Source organism: Clinocottus analis, unplaced genomic scaffold (genome assembly GCF_023055335.1).
Source record: "Clinocottus analis isolate CAN_PGR_092001 unplaced genomic scaffold, fCliAna1.0.p SCAF_14, whole genome shotgun sequence".
Classification (NCBI taxonomy): Eukaryota; Metazoa; Chordata; class Actinopteri; order Perciformes; family Cottidae; genus Clinocottus; species Clinocottus analis.
In genome coordinates, this window is record NW_027175865.1 from 15,700,043 (window position 1) to 15,726,844 (window position 26,802).

Consider the following 26,802-nt stretch of genomic DNA (forward strand, 5'->3'; position numbering starts at 1 on the left):
GAATTAGTTTGACAGAAACCATGCACGCGAATGAGTGAATTATTAAACACCATTTGATTGTTTTTTGATGCAGGTACTCAGTACTGTACCCTGTGGACTTCCATTTTCTCTTCAACCCTAAAACATGCCTTAAATTATTCAGTCTCAACAAGTTCTACCAATCAGATAGCACATCTGTATTTAGTCAAAGAGGCGAAGACACGATTTGTCAGACTACATCAGAGGAAATGAGACATTTGTTATCGTCTGGGACCGACTTGTTCAGCCCTGGTTGGTGTTTGTTGCGTCGAGGCCACGCCACCGTCACCGAGAGGTGCGGGCCGTCAGCGGCGTCGCTGAGCCGACGTGCTTTCAGCGCCAACGTTAACCGGCAGAAGTTACCTCATCATATATCTGCACGCACGTGTAATTCAAATGCTTCCTGTTGAGAAGGTCTCTCGCTCACTCGTCACAAAAGACTCGATGTGGAGGCCGTTGCACATTCAATCCAAATCGCTTTGTTCAATCAAATCGGGGGGGGGGGGAAACCAAGCGAACACGTCGCAAAGAAAAGCCGATAATTAGAATATTTAATGCACCGGAATTAGTTTTTTTGAACTTCATACTGTGGAAAAGATAATTGTTTTTACACTTCTTAAAGCATAATGCCTACAAATAACCTGACAAAGCCGGGGAAGATTAAGACGAGCAATAATTACATAACGGGCTCTGCGAAGGAATTGTGCTTCACACTGAATGGTTTAAAAAGCAGTAAAATAAGGACGGACATTTCATGAGGACATTCAGTCCACTCACACGGCTCTGTGTTCATCCCCAGTATGAGGGCACGCTGCCACGCGAGAGCCACCGCCGGGGAGGAGAAGAATAAAAGAATAAAAGAAGGTACTGGGGTGGGAGAAAAGAGCGACTGAAGACCGAGAGTGAGCGGGAGAAAGCAGAGAGAGGCGATTCACTTCACGCCGAGACGGGAGAGACTTTGATTTCCACCCCCTTTTATCTCGGTCAAAGCGCACACGGCACTAAAGGCGGCAAATGCTGATGAGAGCAACCACCCGGACCATGTTGTTTCTTCTGCTCCGCTGTTTGGAGAGGAAGGAGATAAGCCGGGGGATTTAAATAATCTGGTTTTTTTTTTCCTGCGGTTTCCGCAGCATTCTATGCGGAAACAACGGCAGAGCGGTTTAAGGTCTCGGTGAAGTTTATTCCCCCTCCTTTAACAGAGTTGATGAGATTATCAGAAGTGTGCCGTCCCTCAGATGCAATTATGAGTGTTTACTTACACATGTGGAGAAAATAATGAAAACACTGCTCATCGTGTTATGTAACTGTGCCATTACCAAGCGAGGCCGAGGTGTTAACACAAGGCAGAGCAGCTGTAAACACCATGAATGCATTACCGGCAATCAAAACGTGTGTGTGTGTGTGTGTGTGTGTGTGTGTGTGTGTGTGTGTGTGTGTGTGTCACTTTTCAAATGAATTCTCAAAGAATAGATTCATGCTCAGAATGTGGAAAGCTCATTTTGTCTGAGTTTAAGTGCCACTTATGAGCAGGACACAACAAAGTAAGCCGAAGTCAGACCGGCTAAGCTGTGAGGGGGCAGTTTGCAATTTGATGAGATGATGAATGTCAAGTATGGTAATTTGCCGGCGCTGCATGTACTGTTTATTGAGAAGAAGTTGACGCCGGAGAGCGAAAGCATCCATTATTTAATTAGAGATATTTCAGTTCTGGTGGGTGGTCAGGGCTCATCCACAAACAAACAAGTCGTAACTGACAGACTGCAAGAGGTACAGCGACTGGGTTTCTCAATTCCATGTAATTACTGTAAAAACTGAAGAACCCGAAGAGCTGAAAGCACTATTGCAGTAGCTCGCTGTCGTTATTGGTTGTGAAAAGGGGCTTTTGAAGTTGTCGTTCGAACACAGTCCACGACACCGCGGACTCTGTAAAGAGATCGATGTGAGAACGCCAGTCTTTTAGGCCTAAAAGAGTAATGCATCCAGTTTAATGACGTCACACTGGACGACTTTGAGGAAATTAAGTTAAACTTTCTTTTCTCCCAAAGAGTTCTTGGAGTCGTCAGTTTTTAAAACTCTGAAAATTGATTTTTTTCAGGGATTTCTGTACCGTAATGACCGGATAAGACATCCATCCATCCATCATCCGAACCGCTTATCCTGTTCAGGGTCGCCAAAGACATGCAACTCAGGTTAATTGGACTCTAAATTGCAGGAATGTGAGCGTGAATGGCCGTCTGTCTCCATGTCTAACCGGTGATGGACTGGCGACTTGTCCAGGGTGAACGCCGCCTTCGCCCCTTGACAGCTGGACACGGCTCCAGCGCCGCGTGACCCAGATAAGACAATGGTGGCAAATCAGTCAGACCAGTTTCATCAGGCCCAAAATGTCACTGGCATGGAGGTGTTGAGAGCCTCGAATAACCGGAGCTGTCCAGAGAATATAGAGGTGAAACATTCCTGCAACTATTTCCTGCATGAAATGCGTGTAATATTTTTGATGCTCCTGACAAACTGTTTCTCAAGCAATTTGCCTTTAATTAACCTCGGGCGACAGGAACAACAGGTCGTACTTGCTGCTGGAAATGCACCCCCCCCCCCCCCCCCCCCAAGAACCTTTGTTACGACGCCAGCGTGAGCGATGACAAATTAAAACCTGGGAAGCAGAACTGGTGTGGGAGAGAGAGAGAGAGAAAGAGAGAGCGGTTATTCTAGTTCAGAGATACGGAAGAGAAAAATTACTTTTTCACACCACGGGCATTCATCAAGGTGTGCTGCGTGCAGCCGGTAATAGATCCTGCTCATCCCACGTTAACACGAAGGCAATGGATTATGAGAAGATGACCGATCGGTCCGACGGCGTGTGAGCCTCCGGAAGAGATGGGCTGTGTTTCTGGGGTTCCTGTGTCGCCAGCAGATATCAGACAAGACTTCCTTTTACGTACGCAGCTCCTCGTTGACCCCCGATTAGCAACTTGGGATGCAAGACTGGATTTGGACGTGAATGATCAGCTTGTGTCACAAGTAGTTTGTTTGACATTGACTTTGTAAACTAACAAAAACCTAAATCACTGTCAGACAGGTTTGCATTTCGGCCAATGCGTTACGCCTCTTAAACACCAAGATCTTCTGCATCCAACCAAAGTCTGCTCCAGCGAAAGGAAACCAGAGCGTTTGCACGAATGCAGGGTCTGTTCGTGGAGATCGGCACCGCGGCACACCGGCTGTAATGAGACACCACTTACACAACTTACCCGAGCTGTCATATTAAGTGTGACTACCAATTTTTACAGCGCAGCATATGGTGAAATGTACAGGAGCGAATTGGCCCTTCCCTGAGCCCACGGCACACTTTTAGAAGAGAGCGTGTCCAGAGCAACATTGGTCCTCAGAAAACACAGGGTTTCTGCAGACTTCCCCAAATAAAAATGATCAATACCGCACTGGATGCAGTTTATTACTCGTTTTTCACAATTATACTGGCCAAAGTATGACAGAAAAGCATGACAGCAGAGACAAAAGGGCAATATCATTCCTGCACTGCTCGGAGACCGGTTCAACCGCTCTGAAACAAACAACAAACGAGCTTTCCACTTTACCGGGTGCCATCTTTTTTTATTTTGTATTGTGACATCTAACAATGAGACCGACTCTACTCTCATTTCATGTCCTCAGAAGGTGAAGAGTGGACATGAAACACAAAACGCAGAGCAGACGGGTTGGAGTGCCTCCTGCAGGTACGTGAATGAAAGAAAAGCGCCCTCGAAGTCTCACGACAACTTAAGCGTCGAAACATTGACGTAGAAGCTTTGACAATTCATCTGCACACGCCGCTGAATCAGCACAAACAAAGCCCGTTAAGGTGTGCCATTTTCATTTTACTTCCAACGACAGCGGCGCATTCGGTTGAACCCATTCCCAAAACGCGCCCTCGGGTTTATCGCCGTGGCACCGAGAACATCCACTGAGAGAAAAGTGCACCATTAGGTGGAACATTTCCCAAGGGGGCGAGAACAACAAGTAACTTAAAGACGGCCTCCTTAAGCTGACCCAGCTCCTTCAGCGTGAAGACTTTCTGGTACATTCTGTACGGTCACTGAGACCCGCGGCCTCTGGGGAGGAAAAGGTTTCTTAGATTTATTTTGTCAAGCAGAAACCCTGCCGAGTCAGATTCACCAGAATGAATTATTGATGTTAAAGAGCGTCAAACAATAGCCATTAAATTACTGCCCACGGGGGGACGAATGGGAGAGTAGAATAAGAACGAATAAGAAGAAGGGTCAAATTAGCGTTTCAATCCTTAATAGCGACAGAGTCGTCAATGAACGTGCATTTCACAGCAGGGCTGAATGAGCCACGATCAGCCGCTAATTCACTACATCTGAACGTCCCAACGAGCTGTAAGTGGTGAAACTCGCAGTGGCTATGATGACAAATGTCGCCAGCGGCGTCTGTAATATGTTCACTCTTCCAGCACAGCGGTGAGTCTCTCTCATTGTGAGTCTCTCTCATCGTTCGACTTGAAGACAGTTAGCAGCTCGTTGGTAAACGAGTGTAAATGACCAACAGACTGCTGGGAGTTTTCCAGAGAACATTTGAAGCACGAGAAGCCGTCAGCGGCTTCATCAACAATATCAAAACACGGTCAGACCTGATGTACTTGAACTATGCTGGGTATTGTTAATATTGGTGAGACAATTTCCATTTCAACTGTATTCAGCAACATTGCAATTCGATATCTTTTCCTTTTCATTCAGCCTCGTCCTACGTTGTAAACGAAATGAGACATCTGCACTGAAATCTGCGGGAGCTGAAGCGCCTCCTCACGTTACAGCGCTGAGCTTCTCTCACAGCTCACGGACTAATTTGAAATGCTGATATGATAACATGAGTGTTTAAAGACGGAGTATGTCTCACGCCAAATTCATTTAATTAATCCCAAAGGGGAATCTGGGGCATCGCAGAACAGAAAATTGCAACGGGCAGCAAATTGCCCATTGTCATCCCGCGTCATCATTAGCCTTCAAAACAAGCGTGACCAACAGCCGGCGGGTCTGTGACTGCACAGTTAATGCCTTTATCACAACACAAGTCACAATAAAATCATTATCTCAACATCTGGCAGCTCACTGGTAGCGAAAGCCCTCCCTGACTTACCAAAAACTTGCTAATGGGGATTAAAAAAAGTGTCGATCAGGAGTATTAATCTTTAAAAAGTGACAAAAGTAGCGCATCATTCCTTCACTCCAGTAGAAAATCTTTTCAAAAGGTTCACACTTGCCACAGAAAAAAGTGGACACTGAGTGACTAACAGGCAGGGAAGAAAGAAAAGAAGTCCTTCTCGGTCGACCCGGAGCGTTTAGCTGCTCTGTGTTTCATTAATACCATTAATAGCACCTCTTTGATATCACACAGTCAAAAAGGAGACTCGACTTCATGCCCCGCAGCACTTTCATCCTGAGATTAATGAGCGGCCACAACGTGGTCAACGGCTTCTCTACGGGAACTTTTAAAAGACCACGTCTCAGACTCTGCTGAGGGACTTCTGGCGACAATTACCGATCTGAATGGGGATGTTTGAATATTCTCAACGGCGTATTGAGCAGCAGCTTCAAGTACCTGCGCTGTGAAAGATGCAGGTTTCCATTTCCAACCTGAACCTCTGCATTCAGGCTGTAAAGCAGCCGCATTCAGCGAGAAAACGCTCAAGCACCAAACGACTTCCTCAGCATTGAATCTCTTCAAGAACATGAACATTTCTGCTAGTTTGTCAAATGTAATAATTATATCTAGAAAAGCTTAAGATGTACAATATGATCATTTGACATTTTGATCTTTCTATTGGTGCCAAATATTGCAATTTTATACGTATGAAACTATTTAGAGAGCAGCCTCCCTGAAGAGAACATGTAAACATAAACATGGCAAGGCTCTACTGCAAAGGCATTTATTTTTGTTGCTGGAACATATGTTTGTTTCCACATGTATGTGTGGAGCATTGATGAAGAACAGCCTTTCACCTTGTGTATTATACAAACAGCTAGCACACAGGAAATGTCATGAACTGGAAAACATGGGGTGGGGTCAAAAGAAAGATGAAACGCAGTTTGAATTCGTCATCCTGAATGGAAAAACCTAACAACCCATTTGCCTCCTTCATCACCTCCTCTCTGGAGATGTTATAATAACGTGCTCACTCAAGCTGACAAGTTTCACACTTTCATTTTCACTCCGGAGGAAAAAAACACGGTGCGGGAAAGCGGCGTTGAGATGGAGCGTCGGAAGAGACGAGTCTCACCTTGAGAGACGGGGGAATTAAAAGTGAGCCGGACTGATAACCGCAGATGTGTTTTTGAGCAGCGAATGGGTCTAATTGCGGCAGAAGTCCTGACACAAAGTGTGCGTGGTGAGTAACGCACATTGTGTTAATGTTAAAAAGGTCAACCATGGAAAGGCGGTACCTAATAAAGGCTTCCTGGATACCTCCGCACCTGACATCCATGATGCCAGTGACTAAAAACGGCACGGTCCCGTAATTAGCACCTTCTGGCCATCACCTACCTGGTAAATCAGGTCCCTGCATCGGATTAAAAAAAGACCAGAGCGTGGCAGCTAATCGTTTACACATTTCTGAACAATTACGGTCTTTTCTGTCCATCGTTTGAGCAGAATCTCCCCCAATTGGAGAACAAAAGTCACTCAATCAGCCGCATGCGTAGACAATGACGGCCACTCAAACATTGTGAAGCAGTCGTCTGCAGACGCGTCCGACGGATACTTTGAATTGTGAAAGTGTAGCAGCGTGGAGCTCGTTGACACAGGAAGTGACGTGAGGGTGTAAGAAAACCTGGGCAAAAGTTGAATACATACCACATCATTTTCACACTGCTTTTTAAAAAAAAAAACATGCACAAAAACCAATGGAGCATGTAACCCGGCAAAGATGACACAACTATGACCAGTGGTCGACCACGAACCTTAAAACAAAAGCAAGGAGAAGCTTGGACACACACACACACACACACACACACCCACACACACACACACACACACACACACACACACACACACACACCACCTTATTCTCTGCTTAGGTAGACACTCCACTTTATCTTGAAATACCAAATAGTGGTTTTCTGCCACAATACACAATCATTTATTGCACCTTTAAAGTGACAATGTTGAAGATTTTCATTTGGGTAAATGTCTGTTTATTCCCCCATATGGGGTCAAAAGAGTTAACACAGTGGCGGTTGAGGAAAGTATTGGAAATCGTGTCAGTGGTGACATTTGAGAACAAGAGAAAATAACTGTATTACAGTTTTTCATCATCGTTTACACACCAAAGAAAATGGATCTTTGCAATATCTGAACACGTGAAGCTCATATCAACTAAAAGACTCCAGACTGTTCGACTCAAAGCTAAATTCAATCTAATTAAAATGATTATTTCGACCACGAGAGAGGAATCGAGAGACAATGTTCAGGATTCCTTGTTGCGCACATTCAACACATTAAATCTTTGTGCAGGGGAGCAACAGGACACGGTGAAGTATTAATGAGGACATGGACTTCACACGGTTTCTGTGAAAAGGAAACTATATATCTATGTGTGCCCATCTTTCATTTATGATGTTTGTAAAACACTTTTTCCCTTCTATGATATCATCCCACGGTGTTTAGTTGTTTTCTGTTTGTGTAGCCGGTCATGTTGTTATCCTGGTTCTGCCATTGTCTCCCATTGGTCTCCCATCATAATAGACATGTAACTGGTTTGTTTTCAATACACTCAGTGTTGCAGCTCCAACCAGACGAACATCTGGTGGTCATATCATTTTAAGAATAACGGCGTTTCAGAGAACTTATATTTCCTTTCTGTTCCACTGACACATGAAATGAAACGGACAAAAAAAACAACACAAAAGAGGGAGAGAGGAAAATCAAACCCCTTCAGCCCGACGAGCGCTCTCCTGCTGCGACCTGTGACCTTTCTCTGCAACCTCCTTGTTAAATCTTAAAGATGTTGGAGCGCTGAGTGCCGCTGCTCACCATGAATCATTCACATCTATCCCCACCAACAGCTAATGACCTCCAGCAGCAGAGATAAAGTCCTCATTTCAGAGTTTACAGAGACGCATCTCACTCGCATTCAACTATTTCAATGTCAAGGAGCACCGACGAGCAGCTCAGACGACTTCTTTTTTTGGGATGAAACCAGTTCAGTAAACTCCCTTTTGCTCTGCAGCATATGAGGCAAGACGGTTATGAAAGGATTTTTGCTCCAACACAAAGAATCCTGTTTCCAAAACCCCCCAAAAAATATTCATTAATCCTTTTTGATTTGCATAAATTAACACAAAAGCTTGCAGAAACAAGATTAAGAAGAGAGCGGTTCTTACCAAACAAAACACGAGGATTGGTGGGGAAGAGCTTTCAAGCAGCAGGAAGCCTCAAGTGCTCTGCATTATACATCAAATTAACCCACAAGTTCTCACCTGCAGCAAACAACGCCTTGCATTTCTAATTGTGGTCGCTTTGGCTCACAGCTTCCATTAAATCCTTCAAACAACAACCATTTGTGAAACAATAAAGCATTATGCAAAACAAAGTCCGAGATGAGACCAAGCAAAACACACAGTACCTTATAATGGTGCACATTTAAATGAGAAATAACTTTTTTTAAATCCCTAAAGGCCAAACACTGCTTTCAAACATTAGGAAATCATCAATCGTGTTGTCTTTTCTGAAGTACTGTCGGGTGCTGAACTTTTGAGATGATGTCGCTTTGTGTGCATATAAAACGTCAGGTGATCTTCCAACTACACTAAACACACACAGACACACACCATTCATAGAAGCTATCATAGGTTTTACAAATAAATGACTTTAAATTGGTAACAAACGTCCAGCAGATGTGGAATCATCCTGATGCAGACTCTCCCATCAGTCCTGCAAGGGTCTTAGAATAAAGAAAAAAGAGTCGGCGTGTAATCATCCGAGGGAATTACAGGACACACGTGACGGTAACATGACGGTAAAGGAACTGATGTGAGAATGACTGATGCTTCTCTCAATGTGCAGGGACGTGAATCATCTTCAGATCTCATTCGATGGAAGCCAATTATTTTAATTTGACTCAAGCGGTGGTTGAAGACACCGGCCGGTCCTCGTGGACGCAGCGCTGCTTTGGGCTGTGGGTGTGAACCCCGGCATGGTGCGTCTCAATTAGGAAGAAATTTAGTAAAAAAAAAGAGAAAAGACGACATACTTTCTGTCCTGTTAGGAAACTACCTGGATGCAAATAACAGAGCCAGAGCAGGAATAAGAGCAGCGTTGGTTTTGTTTCACAAGAAAGAGCGGGTGCTGAATGACGGCGAGGACAGAAAGACGCTCGCATCACCACGGTATCTTAGCAACAGATGTATGTCTATTTCGTGCCAAATATAAGAAAGTGAGGGGAGCCGGGGACGGAGGCCGACAGAAAGGCAACCGGCTCCCAAAGAGTCCCGTCTGAACCGGGAAGCCTTCTTCTGGCACCGCTCGCTACGCAGTGTGGCACTCAATGCTGTTTTTCACAAAACAAGCTGAATAACGACAGACTTCAGGAACATGTGCCACCATCTTAAAGCGTATAGTAACGAGGCCCTGTGGGCACAACATTAAGGCTGATATTCTCAATCCTCCATTCAGACTATGAATGGGATTTCCACCTGGGGAACATTGAGCTCATTGGGAGACGATCCCTGAAGAAAGATGCTGTGAAGTGGAATAATGGAAAAGTCCATTGTTTCTGGAGTCAGGATATCTTACCTCCACTTCTTGGAACTTAACCGTTCTTTTTTGGGGGTTTTCTTTTCATAAATCTGCCTCTTGTGAGTGCTCCAACGTTATAAAAGTAAAACAATTGATTAAGGGATAGACCTTTAAAAGCTTTAAAAACCTTTGTATGCTCCGGCATGCCTTGAAGGAAAGATAAAATAATCCTTTATCGTCCCGCAGTGGGTACATTTACGGGATTACAGCAGCATAGTAAAAGAAATGCATTTGTCCTTCATTCTAGTTTATAAGGGAGGAAATCATAATTCATAAGCCTTGAAGCAAACCGTGTGGTTCAAAATAAATTGCATAATCGTACAGCATAGCTTTGTGGCATGTCTTTCCTGCTTTTAAATGTTTAATTGTTCTGCTGCTCGTATAGCATGTCAGGACGTTGGGTCTTTCAGCGGTTTGTGTACGGAGGTCCTACAGGAATATGTGAGGTGGAGCAGAGATAAGGCTCTCACCGACTGTGTGCCCATTACTGATGCTTGAGGACGCATCTTAAAACTTCTTATTCAGAAAGAAAAAAAGGAACAATGAGATAAAAAAGATAGAGAAAGAGACGGAAGGAAGTATAGGATGGCATGGGGACGGTTGATGCAGACACACAAAACTGTTGAGTGTAGCCTTGTAAAGCGTATCGGCGCTCGTTTCAGGGCACCCTGGTGGGTCCAGATCCTCAGATACGAGTGAAAGGCAGCGGCAGGCTGTGGCCTTGTTAGACCGTGTCACTGGGATCCTTCTGTGCAACCGGACCGACCTGCCGACTCCCACAGCGCTTTCAGAATCAAACTTGCGCTCGTCCCCTCGCGTGTCAGGCGGTCTAATCCCGCGTGGCTCCTCCGCGCCGACTGCAGTTGGACACTTGCAGGTTCCTTGACAGCGAGCGAGCAGCGCGGCGTACAGTGTATTTCAGGCTCGACTCATTAGCGGCAACCGAAGGTGTCGGGCCGGGACTGGAAAATAGCATCGTGCTGCTTCCTGCCGAGGCCTGGGCGGCTTCACTGAAGGTATTAAAGGAGTAGCAATCAGAGCAGTGAGGCTGAATACGGACTCGCAGACAGGAAACCCGAGTCAGCACAAAGAGGTGCAGCGGCTCAGCATTTGGACTAAAACCTGGGGGACCACGGAGGGAAAGCATCCTCCATCCACCCAGTGAGACTTCGGGTTAACGGTGAATAGATCGTTTTCACAGCCGACGGGCGCAACATTAATATAAATACACCAGAGTACTCTCCAACTGAAAATATAAAATAGGCAGTGTCCGTGCATGTTCACAACCCCACAATGAAATGTGCCACATTTAATAGACACCTGACGCAACACCTCATCAATGATGATGATTTTTAAGTCTGATATATGTATATATATGTATAACAACCAGTCCTTTATAAGCTTTTATAAAAGGAATAACACGATCAGCAACAAAATGTGTATGAATGATTAATAAGTGCTCCGCTAACATCACAACTGGGCTGCACATCATCTATAAACTTGAAAGACACATTAAGAAATCGTCAGATTAATAAGTAATAAGCTGGGCGACTGTGGCTCAGTGGAGCGCAGGATCGTCTTTCAATCAGAGGATCGGCGGTTCGATCTCCAGCTTCGCTACCCCATGTCGATGTGTCCTTGAGCAAGACTCTTAACCCTAAATTGCTCCCGTAGCTGCGCCTACGGTGTATGAATGGTTGATGTTACAGATGTGGCACCTTGCATGGGCGCTCCATCAGTGTGTGAATGGATGAATGATGTCATGTAGCGTTAAAGCGCTTTGAGAGGTCGTAAGACTAGAAAAGCGCTTTACAAGTACGGGTCCATTTACCATTCAGATGAATCACTCTGAAGGTGAAAAGAAGCGGCCGGTGACTCGATGCTCGGACGTCGGTAATGCTCCTTCAAACTTTCTATTGACGCGTTCAAACTCGTTGGAGCTTTTTGCAGCCGCTCATCTTCAATGTAATGAACTCAGCACAGCCAAACAAAAAGGTTGAAATGATCAAACGTGATCAGCTTATTCAGATAATCAAACTATTGCATCATGTAACAAATACAATTGTCGCTACCGGTCACCTAAAACAAATAAACTATTATTTATTGGTCCTGTGCAAAGCTTTGTTATACCTTCGGTTACAAAACATCAAACTGTCATCAGTTTAGAAACCTGACTCTGCAGGAACCGATGAATGACAATAACTACTTCACCGGTCGACAAGAGCGACGCAGAAAGCTTTGCAAATGACTTTAATACATGTGATGAGAAGTTTACACTTTAGATCAGGCTGCAAGAAAACACTTATAAAAGACTTGTGAATAATTCTGTAACACATTTTACACATCATTTGTAAAAGGTACAATACATTTAACCTGCAGAGACTCTGATGATGCTGAACAGTTTACACATGAGAAGCTGCTAGAAGCTCAAATGTGTTCGTACACACCGATGGAGAACTTCTCCTCCTCTTCCCCTTCAAACGCATTAATCCTCTCAAGAGGATCTTAGTCATCGCATATGTCCTGTTTCCAGTGTGTCTCCTCCCCTGCATGCCAGAAACTTCACAAGTCATAGCATGTGCAGAGGTTAGTCAGAAGATATCAACTAATCACTTATTACATCATTTTATTATCTATGATTTGATTATGATAATCTCAGTTTACAAAAGGTTTAGAGATGTTTACAACACATTTGTGATATTTTACCATATCACGTATTAATCATTTAAATACATTTACAAAGGTTTTGTTGGTAATTGTTGATTATTTATTTTATTCATGAATCAATTATGACCGATTGTCATGAGAAAAATATTGCCGAAATCTCATTTTAATCCTCACCGCAGAGTAAATAATTGAGCGTCCATTACACGGCGACATGCAAATGAGCGAATGAGTCGAACTTTGAACACATTTTTAGAGTGTGATTCATTCAAGAGCTTTAAAGAGACGAGAAAAAGAACTCTGGTGCGAACGAGCGAGAAAACCGACGGAGATTCAGGTTCGCAAAACGTATTCAAAGAGCAAAAAGAGATGAAAGCAGAAGACTGACAGGGAAGAAAAGACACCCTGTGAAGTACAGAATGAAAGCAGCATAAGGAGAGCGAGACAGTGTGTTCAGGCGACCCGACATCATTGTACTGATTATTAAATGAGAGTTATTCTCCCTGCTGACCAACGTCTCTGTTCCACTTCTCTCCAGAGAGCAACACGCTCAAACACAGTCACTGCTTCCTGTGCAGCTTTGCAACTTTGCATGAATTCCACACTTTCCTTCCTATTTTGGCATTTTGTATAATTAATAAATACATATGAATAAATCAGTGGCGGGCCGTCGGGGCCAGCGAGGGCTTCTCTGCTGGCCTGAACAGAATCACAACGTTAAAGCTACTTTATAATTAAAAATAATAATAAAAAGTTATATCTATTTTATAATGTCATTGTTTTTCACAAATACACTACATGTATTATAATAGTTTTCCCTATTATCTTATGTTGTCATTAAGCAGCTCCTGTTTCCTAAGCAGAGCTGCTTTCCTGGAAAGCATAAATCTATATATACATACATGCATGCATGTACATATATTATATATGCATGTACATTTATTATATAAAATGCCAAAATAAGAAGGAAAGTGTGGAAAAGTTGCACTGCTACACGAGAAGCAGCAACTGTAGAAACGCATTTAGAAATGTGTGTCGGAGGGACGATGCCATGTCGGCACATTTAAGTGAGATCCAGTGACAGCTGTGAGACGGGATTTTGCTTCTGGACAAAAAGTGTCACGCTATTCACTGCATTGATGTTTGCAACAAGCAGAGATTGGTTTCCAAAAAAAAATTGAGAGCTGCTGCGCAAAATGTGAAACGACTGCCCGGGCAAACATGAGACGCTAAGGATGCAGAAAAGACGATCAAATAAACAGCTCGTCGGCTCCGCTCGGCTCAGGCCTCTCTCTCCTTCAGCGAGGAGCGACTCCGACGTGTTCAGAAGTCTCCGACCGCCCGCTGTCTGTTTCAAATTTGTCTCTATGGCAACGGACCAGACCGTCTGGCATCGGCACAGCTGATGAGGTGGCGTGTTATGATAATAGTCAGAGGAGAAGATGAAGCCCTGAAAACAAGCAGGACATTTTTTTCCAGGGGATATTCGACGGGGGTTTCGATTCTGCAGAATATTTATATATATATATATATATTTATTTATATATATATATACATACACACACACACACACACACACACACACACACACACACACACAGCCAAATAAGCTGGTAGTTCTGGCGATTAGGGAGTTTAGAGAGGGCTGCATGCACTACCCGTGCGGCATGACTGAAAATTTGCAGCGTTTTCGTTTCATCTCTCCATCGTCTTCTTCCTGATCCCACAACAGGTGGCAGGTGTGTGTGTGTGTGTGTGTGTGTGTGTGTGTGTGTGTGTGTGTGTGTGTGTGTGTGTGTGTGTGTGTGTGTGTGTGTGTGGAGTCAACGGTCCTCTATAGCTCCCTCGAGGCCCGCCCACTTTTCAGTGGCGCAATCAAATGTGTGGGATTTCCTTTTAGATCCCTCTCGTGAACCACTCGACTGACCCCGTTACAATGTGAAATACGCCACAGTGTGGAAGCCAAAGGCGATCGGGGAGGGCAGAAGGACTCGAGGTGTGTGGACAGACGGGTTTTGAGATGTTCTGTGTCTCACCTTGTCACGCCGTCCTCACTGGAAGGCGTCTGCATCCTCTCCTCCACGCTCACCGCCTGAGGGCCGAGCTCTCCTCCTCGTGCTGCTGCGGCGGCGATCTGTCCAGCTCCGGACCGCCGCTGCCCTTCATCCTCCACCTCCTCATTACCGGGCTTCTCCTTCCCTCGGCACTCACTTTCGTTGTCACTCTCCTCGCCCAACATGTCGTCCACCTGTTTGTTTTTTTGTTTTTTTTAAAAAGGGATCTTTTGTGAGATATTGTTTTCACAGGGTTCATACACATCTTGACCAATGGATTTCCATGACTTTAAACCAAATTCCCATGACTTTTCACCAAATCTGGCTGAATACATGAAAAGTGATAAAATGTAGTATTTAAACTAACAATGCGGATTCAAAGCATACAGTAAACCTTAAATGACACAAATGATTGAGACAATAGTTTGATTAAAATAACCATTTTAAAATCCCATTACTGTTCCAGGTTTTCCAAAACCTATCTGCAAAAAGTGACCTTTCATATATTAAACAGGGGTTGATTAATCTGTGCAGAGGGACTAATGTTTGAGGTTGGGTTATGTAAACTCATCGCATCACATTTTAAAACATGAGAAAACATTGGTGCAGGATATTCTACACGTGTCTGTAGAAACTCCAGCAGCTCATCAATCCTGTATTTTCTTGAGCGGCTCATCATTTACTCCGCCCCGGAGGGGGTTACTGATTATTGAGAGCAGGTTGGCCAATTGACAACCAATGAATGTGATGTGAACAAGCCAGAGAGAGTCTGCAGTCTCAGATTGAGTTGTTTTAGTGGTGGTTGTCCCTTAATTCCATTTGCTGAATCAAATTTGAATGAAAATGACCCTGCAGGGCACTTACAAATTACAGAGTAGGATACAAATTAGACAGGGGTTTCGTTTGCTCCCTGACCGTCAACAACACACAATTTCAAATTGCACCTCAAGACAAATTGCTTTTTTCTCTCCCTGCAAAATAATTCTCGACTCGTTTTCCTCATCACTGTCTTCCATGAGTAACAACTCTCAATAACAAATCATCCGGCCTTGCCTTTGTGACAAGTTGAGGTCCATTTTTTTTGCCTTTCAGACACGCAAAAACTGCACGTTAAAAGCAAAAACAACAACTCTCAAGTGTAAAAACTGGACACATGTAAGAAACACAGCTGACGCTAGCTTGACGCCCTCGTTTGTATATTATGGGACAAACGCCGACCGCTTGGAAGCTGCAGACGACTCTGCAGGCCTGGAAATAAGCGCTCGTATGACGTGATAATAATAATAATGTTCAAGGGGAACCGGTGCTGATGTCACCACAAGCTAGGACCCCAGTTCTTAGCTTGTGGAATAGAAACTTAACAGCTCAACGGGTCCTCTCAAATGTTGAATGACGTAAAACAAAATGGAGGGAATAATATATTAATCTTACATTACCAACACATAATGGACTATACAAGTCTATGATGCAAGTTGACAGCTCCTCCCACTAGCGGCAATTGTTCAATGTCAATCAATACGATGGACCAAGCCCAATCATAGGTTTGATGCTTTCGCACGGTTGGGCATGATTATTTCCCCAAAAAAATGCTTTAATGTAAAACAACAAAACAAAAATCTGCCTCGTAGCTGCAGTATCAGTAAAGTTGATATTTTCCGACACAAAGTGAGGAGAATTCACATTTCAGTTCGACTTTAAGAGAAGAGGATACAACTTTTAATCGTTAAGAACACTTCCTTGACATCCTTTTGAGCAAACGGGACCTTTATGTGCAGAAATACAAAGATAAAAAGGACGGAAGTCAATTTCGATGACACTTTTTCCCCAGGCAGTGACATACTTTTGGAGCACAAATTATATATAAAAAAGGGCAAAACACTTCCATGTTCTGTGTCGTGACCGGAGCAGTTTTTATCTGCCGCTGACAAATACCACTCGGTACAATTAGACGGTGGAGCTCTTTTTAGCCTCTGATCGCCAGCCTTTAAATAAAACCTGAAGTTGATTCTGTCAGGAGGTACAACCAAAGCAGTAATGGTGCATTAACAACCACAGCAAACCTTTTCCTGGAGAAAAAAGAGCCCACCGTGAAACTTTTCAAAGCACGGCATGGCACCCACTCGTAGCTACTTTACAGTCGGGGTTATTGGTCTCATCACGAGTTTAGTACGAGTGTGCTTCCAGCGCACAGAATACATATTTAGGAAAACGCTTCAGTTGTAAAAAGATTCTCAACCCGACACATGGAGCGATAATATAGCAGCGAACAACTATCACTGAAAGATATAGTCATGTAGAGTGTGTTTTAATTCAGGCTCCTCTGTGATTTGTTGTTTAGCTGAGAGCCGCTAGCTGAGAGCCGCTAGCTGAGAGCCGCTAGCTGAGAGCCGCTAGCTGAGAGCCGCTAGCTGAGAGCCGCTAGCTCTGGCTTTGGCTCGTTGGGAGCCATGTGGAGGCAGTAAATAAGCTCCGTAACTACTCTGCGCTCTACTGGGATAGTTTTTCTGTCAGGGGGAAGATATGCAACAGAGAATGTTTTTGATTTTGGGATGCACACCACAAAGATGCCCATTATCCAGAAACGGCTGAATATAATGGCGCCGACGTGAACGGACACATCAGAGACAATAAAAAGTAGATTAGATGTTTCCTGTCCAGCGAAGCTATCAAGACTTACCTTCTAAACTCTAGACACAGTTTTCAAAAAATCTGAAGTAAAAACTATCTGAGGTCTTACTTTTACTGAAAGATTCATGTGCGACAAAAGCAGCCGGCAGTCATTCATTTTAAATGAAAGCCGGCAATTAGGACGAGCCGTTACTGTGTGAGCAGTGAACTGCTGGAGCCCAGAGCGAGGAGGTTCAGCTGGAGCCCACGGAAAGAAAATGTGATCCAGTTCTCGCTGTTTCTCACTCTGTACTCGCCTGTCACACCTCGACAAGGTAGTGCCTCAAAGCCTGCACGTTTGTAATTCTATACCAATGTATTGCCGTATGCATGTTAAAATAAAAATATTTTGTTCGATATGTACACCAGTGTCTTATTCTAGGTATGGTATTCACCAATTGTTTGCATTATCAATTAATCTGCTGATTATTTTCTAATTTGTATCAAATATCCAGGACGCAATTTAGTTTTCACACTTCTTTCTTTCGGTCGATACCTTAAAAAAAAAAAAGGTGGAAGACGACTGACTCAGAGGAGACGCAGTAGGACACCTGTCAGTGAAAATCAGAAGCAGAATGGGTAAGGCAGAAAAACACAGCGAGCGCTCGACACATTCACATGCAGCCGGCCGATCGGAGTGAAAAAAATAATCATTAACTGGTCATTTAATGTGGGGATTCTCATTTATGGAGCAAAGGCAAACGATTGTAAATAAATACATCACAGGCTGAATGCCATACAACTACTGAGTCAGGGGCCAGTCCCGTTACGATGGAACGACCGCAACGAGAACGCACAGCGTTGCTCCACCTCTTCCTACTGCGTACATGAGGGGAGAAATCAAAGCGGAGCATCTTTTGAGGACTAAAATTCATAAAACTGCAAACTGGAAGACATTGGCTTCTTTTCACCATCATCTCAAAAGGTTAGTGAGGGGTTGTTGCATAACGCTGCACTGGAAAAACATTATTTTGGAAAGGAACGGGCTCAACACATGAAAGGCTTCGGAGAGGTTGTTTTTTTGTTGGTATATATCAATGGTGTACTTTTCTCATTCTGTGTGGCTTTGAATAACTTCCTGAATTGCTCCTGATAGGATGGATGCGAGTACCAAAACTGGACATCTGGCCGCTGACAGGTGACTGAAGATATTTCTGTCAGGGACTACGAGCAGATGGGAGAAAAAAAATGAAAAAAGGAGTAGGGGGAATATTCATAGCGCTCCCGCTTCGGGGACAGGCGATTGAGTCTGGTTTGGATTCTGCAGCGGCTCGTCTGGGAGCAGCAATTTGCAGGTTGTGTCAGCATGATGCTTGACTGAACGCGACTCCGTAGCGCTGGTTTGAGGTCTTTCAACTCACTGCTTCTTAAAACTACGGCTGTGGAATGCATTCACAGTCTCAGGACCACGGACAGCACTAACACACACACACACACACAACAACAACGACTTCTCCTTTACCGCAACTGTTGCATTTGTAAAAATTCCAAACTATGAATTTAATTCAGTTTCTCATTTGATATGATATTAACCCTAAATTTTCTTGGAGTTTGAAATGCTGGTTGGGCAAAACAAGCAATGGGAAACAATCCTTTGACACCATTCTATCAGGCACAGAACACTGTCACATCATATCCCATCCTACTCAAGGCCTACAAAAAAACGGATGCTAATCTCCATGCACAGCATGACAAACAAATGCAATTATCGCCCGAGCTTTTCTCTAAATTTCCTAGCCTTCTTATCGGCGCTTCGGCCGTACGGGCTGATGCTGCCTGTGAAATGACTCGATAGCCAGCAGCTCTCATATCAGGACGTGGCAGCTTGGTCAGCCGAGGACGAGCCTCACAGTTCCAGCGGCACGCTGCTGAAACACCGTGAGTAGACCTGCCAAGTTATCCATCTTAACAATATGGGAAATATTCTGCAGACTCTGCAGAAGATTGTCCTCCCCAGTAATTTCAAAGGAATATATATCTTTCTTTGGATGTGGGAGATCAATACCTGAAGGCGGAGGCAGAGCTGATATCACTGTGACTGATGATTGAGCAATATCTCCTCTGATCCCAGGCTTTATGAGCCGTGTCTCTGAGGGCCCGACGCTGTCACACGAGCACCGACCCGTGTCTAAATCTTCACCTTGCTCTGTATGAACGTCATTCACAACTCATTTGCTCGTTATGTAGCATCCGGATTGCATTTCATTTTGCGGGACAGAGCAGTGGAAAGGTTTTTAATCCACAGTCCAATGAAGGCAGTTACAATGTGAATTCAAATCCAGCCAATTTCACCATCTTCAAAAGTAGAGTGACTTGTGTTTTAACTCCTAAAATGCATGTTTAAAAAGTGACATGGTGCGCAAGATCAACTTTGGATTACTGTGTAAAATATTTAAAAAAATATATTCTTAGTTATTTACTTATGTTACATACTGACTTATTGCTGAACAGGCTGGGAATGCCGACTGAAATAATGGAGAGAGCCAAAGGAAATTAATATCCCCAGCGAGGCTCACTGGGACAATTAACAGAATTGAACCATCATTACCTTATTATTGGTATCAACCGAGCTCCCTTGCGATGACAAGTAACAATTTCTGCCGTGAAAAGGTACCGTTATCTTTCTTCAGAACTCTTTCCAGTTTTGATGTGATGAAAGATGTTTTTTTAACGAGCAAAAATGCAGTGCAATCGTTAATGAGAAGGAAAAAAAGGCTATTTTTGGAAATGATTACGGTAAATAGTCAATTGAGGGAGTTATGACAACGCTACTAATCAAGACAGAGACTCTGCAGTTGTGTGTCTGCCTTTGTTTTACGGCCTCGCAACGTTTCAGTTTTATTCTCCTCCAGTTGGTGGAGACCAAAAAAGCCAAAAGGAGAGTGAATATTGGAGTTGACAGGTTTTGTTAACACTGACTCAGACACACAATGGCAGATTATTAGATAATCAATATGCAAACATCACAAGACGAGGCGAAGGTCTCATGGGAATGACAACCAACATTAGTCACATAAATCAATACGGTGTAATCATTCCTTGTTTGGCGGTCGAGTTTTCTCGTCAACTCATTTTACAGTTTGCTTATATTATATTTATGAGCCATTTTAAATACCATTCATTATACATTTCCAGTTTTTTGTGTAGAGTAGAGAGGGAGAAAAGCCATCAATGAACAATCCCTCAACGCAACACACCCACAAGGCATCGTTGTCTTTAAATCAAGGAAACAGACTCATGATAGATCATGCAAGGTCAAACTCGGAGAGTATTTTTTACAGTGGAAAAAAAGAGCGATAGCTGTTAATCTCACATGGTTCACTTCTTAAAAAAAAAAAAACACAAAATTGTCATTAAAAGCATAATTGGGCAGTTTTTCCTGCGAGGGCTGCTGAACGCAGTGGCTTTAAATCACCAGAGTCTAGCGCGTCGGCTGTTTTGAGTCACAACGTCTTCCTGAAGACAAGACGCAGGGATCAGGGTTTTCATACTTTGCAACTTGTGCATAGCTGAGGTAAGGTTAAGTAGAAAGTAGGCATGGTTAAGGATTGAGTAGTGGGCAAAGGTGCCGAGGATAGCCAGCTTTTTAAGCTTTAGGCAACATGGGTTGCGTTTAGTTGTTTAGTTGTATTTGAATTAATAATAAGTTCATTCTAATAGATCTTAAATGAAAAGACTACTACACAGAGCAACCTTTCCTGCCAAATAATATCTGATGGATGACCGACAGAAGATAGAGCGCGTGCAGCCAGTCGCAGGCGTCACTCGGCCAACAAGAGAACAGCAGTTTCATGGAAAGGTCACCCAGTTGGTACACTGCCGTGATTCTTTGCCGCCAACTCACGCGCATGTTGCTCCAGGTAAACTGACACATACCAGCGTGTAACCACTGGTGACATTTAAACGTACGGCCGTCTGCCCGAGTCCGAGGTGCACTTTGTTCCAGCCAATTAGGACAGGATCTTTCACTTTGCCCTAAAGACCTAGAGCGTTTGAAACATCACAGACTGCCCTTTAGCCGAGGCAGTCCGAGGAGGGTGACATTTGAAATATAGTGTATCTACAAAGGACCCTTCCTTGGGAGTCAATTCCTTTACATTTCATACGGTACAAAAGGTGTCGGAGAAGGATTTAGTTATGCTTATACAATAAGTAAGTAGTCTTTCCTCGTAAATTACAACCAAACTTTCTAAGCGTCCAAAATCACGAATATGACACAAAGTTTGCCCCTAAAGGCTTAGTCACTGATCTTGATTTATTTATACACTGGAACTATGCAGCTACACAAAAATCTGTTTGCGGCGTGTTTCTGTAAAAGGGAACAGTCAGCGCAAAAATATGTGTGGCTCACGTTGAAGAGGTTGAACCTTATTCTGTTTGGCACACTGTGATGTAATGTGTGCATCGCTATTACAAATGAATAACACTGCATGATCGAGCAGCTCGGCGCGATCATTCCTTCGCAATGTTTGTTTAAGTGGTAAGTTTTATTTGACCACCTGTCCATGCACATGCGTCAATCTATAAAACTGTCCTTTTAGTCGGGTTTTAAACTATATTTTCACAATCCAGTAAATTATTGGCTCAGGTATTTCATGTGTTGTCAGAAGATTTGCTTTGTTCATGTGCAAGAAGGAAACAGAGAATGCGCCTGGTGAGTAATCGTCTGAAATAGACAAAATAAAGTAAAAGATGTATTCGTATCTGGTCTGGACTTCTTGGGTTTCACTTTACGGCCGACACAGAATTCTCACAACAATTGAAACATTTAAAATAAACACCTGACATTTCCATTTTTAAGCCGTGAAAAATAAAACAACAACACCTGAACCGATATCGAGGTCTTTTTTTGTGTGGAACAAACACAAACTGATGGGAGAACATATGATAAAATCTGTGCACTCTTTATGCTCTAAATGTCACATTTACACACTAAGTGCTGCTGGTGTTTGACGGAAAAATGGCCGCTGTGAGCTCTGAACATCTCATTCAACAACTCCATCTTCAACCACCATCGTACTAAATGAACACGAGGTTGGCCTTTAAATAAAATGAATGTCCACGCCTCCATGAGAACCCACAATAGTCTTGAACAAAACACAAAGTGCTTCTGCACTAAAACAGCGCCTTTGTGCTTCCAAGATGAGATGTAGAAATGCAATATTTTTCCATATATACGTAACAATATTTCAATCGTCACATACATAAAATCCAATCTCTGTATTTAACCCATCCTACGCATTTAGGAGCATCTATCTGATCCACTTGGGGTTTAGCGTCTCACTTAAGGACACTTTGACAGGCGGACCGGAGGAGCTGGGGATCAAACCGGCAACTTTTTGACTAAAGGACGACCCGCTCTACGACCTGAGCCACAGCGTCCCATTCAGTGGACAAACGACCACATTATTGGCGTTCATTCTCAACCTCCTCAGAAGAGGCTACGACTTATCAACAAATGGGGACAAAGAGATTTGAGATCCATGATTAATCCATAAACTCCTGCAGAAAAAAGCCAAACACATTCAATTCATCCAAAGTCCTTTTCCACAACATATTGATAACATTGGGCTGATTCATATTCTCAAATAAAGAGAACTGAAAACCTTTTTTTTTTCAGTCTATTTAGGTCAAAACGCAGCCAACCAACAAGCCCGGACCGACCGCTGACACAATGTACCATTGCCAGATTAATAATAGAAACACAATTTCCAGCTTGCTTCCTGCTGCAGTCGTCATGTCTAATAGGCACGAACACAGACGTGATCTTTGAAAACACGCTCCACTTTTGCCTGCAGCTGCTGTGGAAGACGGACAAATGGAGCCGCACAGGGAACAATTACCTCCAGGTTGATTTTTTTTTTCATCCGCCATCAAAAAAGGGAGGATCACCCAGGTACAGTTGACCTGACCGGTCGGATGGTTTATTACACAGAACCATCTGAGAAGATGTCCCTGCAAACGGTTTGGAAAAGGGCACGTAGTTTAAAAAAAAAAAAAAAAAAGTACTTGGCAGGAGATTGGATGAACCAGAAGAGCGAAAACTTCCCTTCCATCGAGAAAAGTCACTGCCGTTCTTTGCTCTTATTTCGACAAAGACATATTTTTCAGGCCTGATATGAATGTTGTCGCAGCATCTTTGCCAACCTTTGGTTGGCATTGTTGATTGGAACAAACAGTCGCCTCTTTGTGTCGTTCTTACACAACTAAGCCCCGCCCATATCTCTCAGTAGCTCCTCAGACGGCACAGCGCCGATACCATAAACTCTTTGGTATCAGATCTAACTCAAGTTTGAAAGAAAATGCTTTTTTATAATGTATTTTTTTTCTAGCGAGCAATTGACTTCCTCAATAATGCTGTGAACAACAAATCTGTGTTGAAATCGAAGAGTGCGAGATTCGTTACACATAGTCGTTCCGAGAGAAGAAAAAAGATCATAGGATAATAAACATTTTATCATCAGCCTCTTGAAATCTTCGATATGTGGATATAAAATAAAAAGAGAAATAAACAGCCGTTCGCTTTGGCAATGTTCTAAGTCGGGACATTGGAATAGCGCTTTGCATCTCCTACCAACATACACGTGTGGGGAAAAGAAAGAGGAGAAAGTCTATTTCCAGAAAGAGGCAGTGCTCAGCCGTTCTCAGGCTAAGCCGCGGCCTGCGGCTAATAAGTGACTTAACTTCAGAATTCAACTGAGTTAATAAACCCGGCAGCCTGTTTTTTGCTTCCCGGTTCGTCATTTAAAGCGTGACCGATCACACTGACGGTCCTGATTATGCAATTAAATTTCGCTTCAAGTACCGTTTGCTCACAGGATCTCTAAGGAGAGGAAAGGTTACTTAAACTAGCAACTTTGAACTTTTGAAAAAAAAATAAATATATATATATATATATATATATATATATATATATATATATATATATATATATATATATATATATATATATAGACATAGACATAGATTGACGCCACTATCACCGATACCTGATCCAGCTATACGAGTCAGTAATTTGCGAAGCTTTAAGATGCCTTTCATACAAAGTAAACCAGATTCATATCGTTACCTTTTTGAAAGTAATTTTAAGAGAAAACTAAAAGTACTCCAGTGGCCACCAACGCGGCTCTCGATGACACATCCCGTAACGTTATAAGCAGATACAAAAAAATGCCGCCGACCGACACGTGACTTCAGGACCAACGCGTCTCGTCACATGTCATGTCCCGTGTGAACGCCATGAAGCCCTTTCTTCAGAATAATCACCCGCTGAGTGGCCCTCGACAGATCTCAAGGATCCACTTTGCACATTTTCCCCCCGCGCATGCATTAGCAGAATCCAGACGCCATTAAAGAGTATTATCCAAGCGGGAGGTTCAGAGCACTCAGACATTAGTAATCACTTCACCTGCCTTCGCAAGGGTGGCATACAAAAAAAAAAAAACACACGTAATGCAGCGCGGAGACAGAAATAAAGATTTGAATATCGGAGGAGGTCGCAGGCCGGAAACGCGAGGAAGACGGCACATTAAAACACACGAGCACAGACAGATGACAGGACTGGAGACGCAGGCAGTCAAAACGCCGGCATCAGCTGAAGCTTAGTCGGCGTGAAAGAAATGTCCCAACGACGAGGACGCCTCCGCGTTAGGAGGTTGGAATCGACACAAAGCGAAAACACAGGGAGTCGTCCGACAATCAAGCCGCCCGTGGCAACATCGACAAAGCCCGTTTGATTGCGGTGGCTGGCACCGTGTGGTCCTCCAACGCCAGGAGATAATATTGCAGGTGGATGCAATTATACCCCCGTTGAGAGGTTGCAAAGAAAATTTAACCCTAGAAAAACAACGTGGAGTCACTGCTGAGACAGGAGTGTTTGATTGCCTTGGAAACCACACACACACACACACACACACACACACACACACACACACACACACACACACACACACACACACACACACACACACACACACACACACACACACACACACACACACACAGTTGTTGTTACAGACCAGCGTGTGATCCTTTTACTTATGACAAAGAATCTGATTTAGCGATTGGTGCACAACGACAAGCACAACATAATCATAACATACGTGTAACGGGGTCGCCAGCATCCGCCCTGCTCCTTCCGCTCCGTGAACAAACAAACAAACAACAGGCCGACGTACCTCCTTGTCCATGCTCTCCAGATCCGCCTTGCAAAGCGTGTACAGAGGCATAGTTTCCGACATGCTCGGCTGTCGTTCCCGACGAGACGGCCCCGGCTGCTCGTCGTCTTGGCTGGACCCCGCCGCGTCGTCCAGCTGGCCCTTCGACGTTCCCCTGTGGAAACGTGACAGACGGGTGAGCAATTAAAAACACACACACACAACTAAATAAATAACATAACAATAATTATAAAGCTGGGTTCATACACATTTTGACCAATGGGTTTCCGTGACTTTAAACCAAATTTCCATGACCAACCATTTAGTGAAATCTGGGTGTATACATGAAAAGTGATGAAATGTAGTATTTAGACCAACAATGAGGATTCAAAGCATACAGTAAACCTTAAATGACACAAATGAATGAGAGACAATAGTTTGATTAAATGACTAACATTTATATAAATGCCTGTATGTATGCTGCTAATATTTTGAGCCTCTTTCTTTTAAAAACTGATTAATTATTTTAAACTCGGCGTAAATGAACATCATGAACACATGAATATAACACATTCACGGGACTTTTGGGATTTTACATTTCCAGGCCTGGAAATAACTACTTCAAAATGAACTTTTCCTGGTTTTCCATGACCATAAGAAAACTGATAAAAGGTTATTATGTTCAGAATGAATGAAAAGGAGTGCTGCCTTCACAAGAACCGCATTGAGAAACAACCTTCATTTACAAAACACTCAACATAATCAGCACTGAGACGACACGCGGATGCAGAGCACAGGGTGAAACAGTGGCGGTCGAGGCCGGAAACAGACGATGGGAAAATGCGAAGGCTCTCCCTCTGATGTAGGGCCCATTAGATTAAAATCTTATGCAAGTGCGGGAGAGAACGGTTCCATGTTCCCGCCTGGCAGCGCTTAATTGAACACATCTTCTTTGATGATTAAATCCAAGTTTATGCCACTCGCTGAAAACTCCGCCGTGTCTCTAATCCATGAATTATGTGGGTCGGTTTTATTTTATGCGTGCGATTATTAATTACTTTAATCATGGACGCGCTCAAATGACCGTGATTGGGCGTAAAAAAAAGAAAAGAAAAAGAAGAGAAAAAAGATCGCGAGATTAGCTTCTAATCCTCTGGAGAAGAAAAAAACACCAAACAGATGCAGAGAGAGAGAGAGAGAGAGAGAGAGAGAGAGAGAGAGAGAGAGAGAGAGAGAGAGAGAGAGAGGAGAGAGAGAGAGAGAGAGAGAGAGAGAGAGAGAGAGAGAGAGAGAGAGAGAGAGAGAGAGAGAGAGAGAGAGAGAGAGAGAGAGAGAGAGAGAGAGAGAGAGAGAGAGAGAGAGAGAGAGAGAGAAAACACTTTCCCCTCGTGTTTGTGACTGACAGATGAATGACAAAACGAAGTGGAAGA

The 26,802-nt window shown here is 43.5% G+C and overlaps 1 protein-coding gene across 4 annotated transcripts in view; it reads right to left on the reverse strand.

Moving 5' to 3' along the window:
* Positions 1–26,802, reverse strand: part of ctdp1 (CTD (carboxy-terminal domain, RNA polymerase II, polypeptide A) phosphatase, subunit 1) — a 56,467-nt gene that overhangs the window by 13,910 nt on the left and 15,755 nt on the right. For 3 of the 4 annotated variants that reach the window (XM_068575820.1, XM_068575821.1, XM_068575822.1), the window contains exons 11-12: positions 25,394–25,547; positions 14,532–14,743 (exon numbers count right to left, since the gene is read on the reverse strand). In XM_068575820.1, the coding sequence (XP_068431921.1) occupies positions 14,532–14,743; positions 25,394–25,547 (366 nt within the window). The remainder of the gene's footprint in view (positions 1–14,531; positions 14,744–25,393; positions 25,548–26,802) is intronic. The other variant, XM_068575823.1, reaches the window with a different exon arrangement.